Genomic DNA, 1018 nt, shown 5'->3' with positions numbered 1-1018 from the left:
ATTAACCGAAACTTGGAAGTGCAAAACAGCAGAATGCCAAGTTGTAGGAAGAGTCTTAAAGAAATGAGGGTTGTGCAGGAGAATCTCACTGTGCCTTATGACCTTTCCTCTACTTACAGGAAGCAGTGAAGATGGAGAAAAAGATTAAATGAATTAAAACTTGCTCAGACTACGTGCATAAAACACACAGACTTTGTGGAACTTCTTTATCTGAACTCTGGATCTTCCTGGAGTGACACAGGTAATCAAAGAAGTACCACGAAATGAAAGTAAACACTGAAAGCAATGTTAAATCAGGACATTAATTTGAATGTGTATTTAACTTTGTAATGTATTTTTAAATCAGTGCAATTTTGCGTTTCATTGAAAGACTATTCTGCCGCTGTTTTCAAGTACTTGAAGTATTTTTCAGATAACTTAAGAAACAAGTAAAGCAATTACACTACAGTCTGGTTTATGTATGAGATTGTATAATATTCTTTTTATATTTTTCCATGTAGTTCAATACCTATTTGAACATACACCTGTTGTAGAATTGTGTATAACTGTCCTGTGCAACAGGTGGCTGTGTTGCTGAAACTGTATGAATGATAGTTGATCAGTAGTGAGCCATATTTATTCGAAAGATATCACTACATGTTACTTTGCTTATTACAGTTGCACTATGGATTATTCTTCCTTTATTTCCTGATGATGTACAGAATCAAAATCTTAAATCTTTCAAGGAAAATATGACAAGTTGAATTGGCCCAGTTATCCAGTTTAATTTGTCCTTTTTGTAGCCTTTGCTATGCACGGTACTTGTAAAACGTACATAAATTCAGAGTGTTATGTTAAACTTGCTGGAATCTTATATTCAGTACCATTTCTAAATGATAATGATTATAGATTGGTTGTTAGTGTTTATGTTTTATAGGAAACTGGAAAAGAATATATCATATACTCTGGAATTTTTAGATGAGATAATGTCTCTTAATTCCTGAATATGATCCTACTGACTGCTTAAACTGTAATAGCA

The 1018-nt window shown here is 33.0% G+C and overlaps 1 protein-coding gene across 1 annotated transcript in view; it reads left to right on the top strand.

The window, feature by feature from the left end:
• LMTK2 (lemur tyrosine kinase 2) overlaps nt 1-620 on the top strand; it is a gene marked incomplete at its 5' end in the record, with an annotated part of 20474 nt that extends 19854 nt beyond the window's left edge. The window contains one exon of the mRNA XM_010186182.1: nt 120-620. Coding sequence (XP_010184484.1) covers nt 120-148 — 29 coding nt within the window. The remainder of the gene's footprint in view (nt 1-119) is intronic.
• Between the last annotated feature and the right edge of the window lie 398 nt (nt 621-1018).

Source organism: Mesitornis unicolor, unplaced genomic scaffold (genome assembly GCF_000695765.1).
Source record: "Mesitornis unicolor isolate BGI_N332 unplaced genomic scaffold, ASM69576v1 scaffold46926, whole genome shotgun sequence".
Classification (NCBI taxonomy): domain Eukaryota; kingdom Metazoa; phylum Chordata; class Aves; order Mesitornithiformes; family Mesitornithidae; genus Mesitornis; species Mesitornis unicolor.
This window is presented reverse-complemented; position numbering and strand designations above follow the sequence as displayed.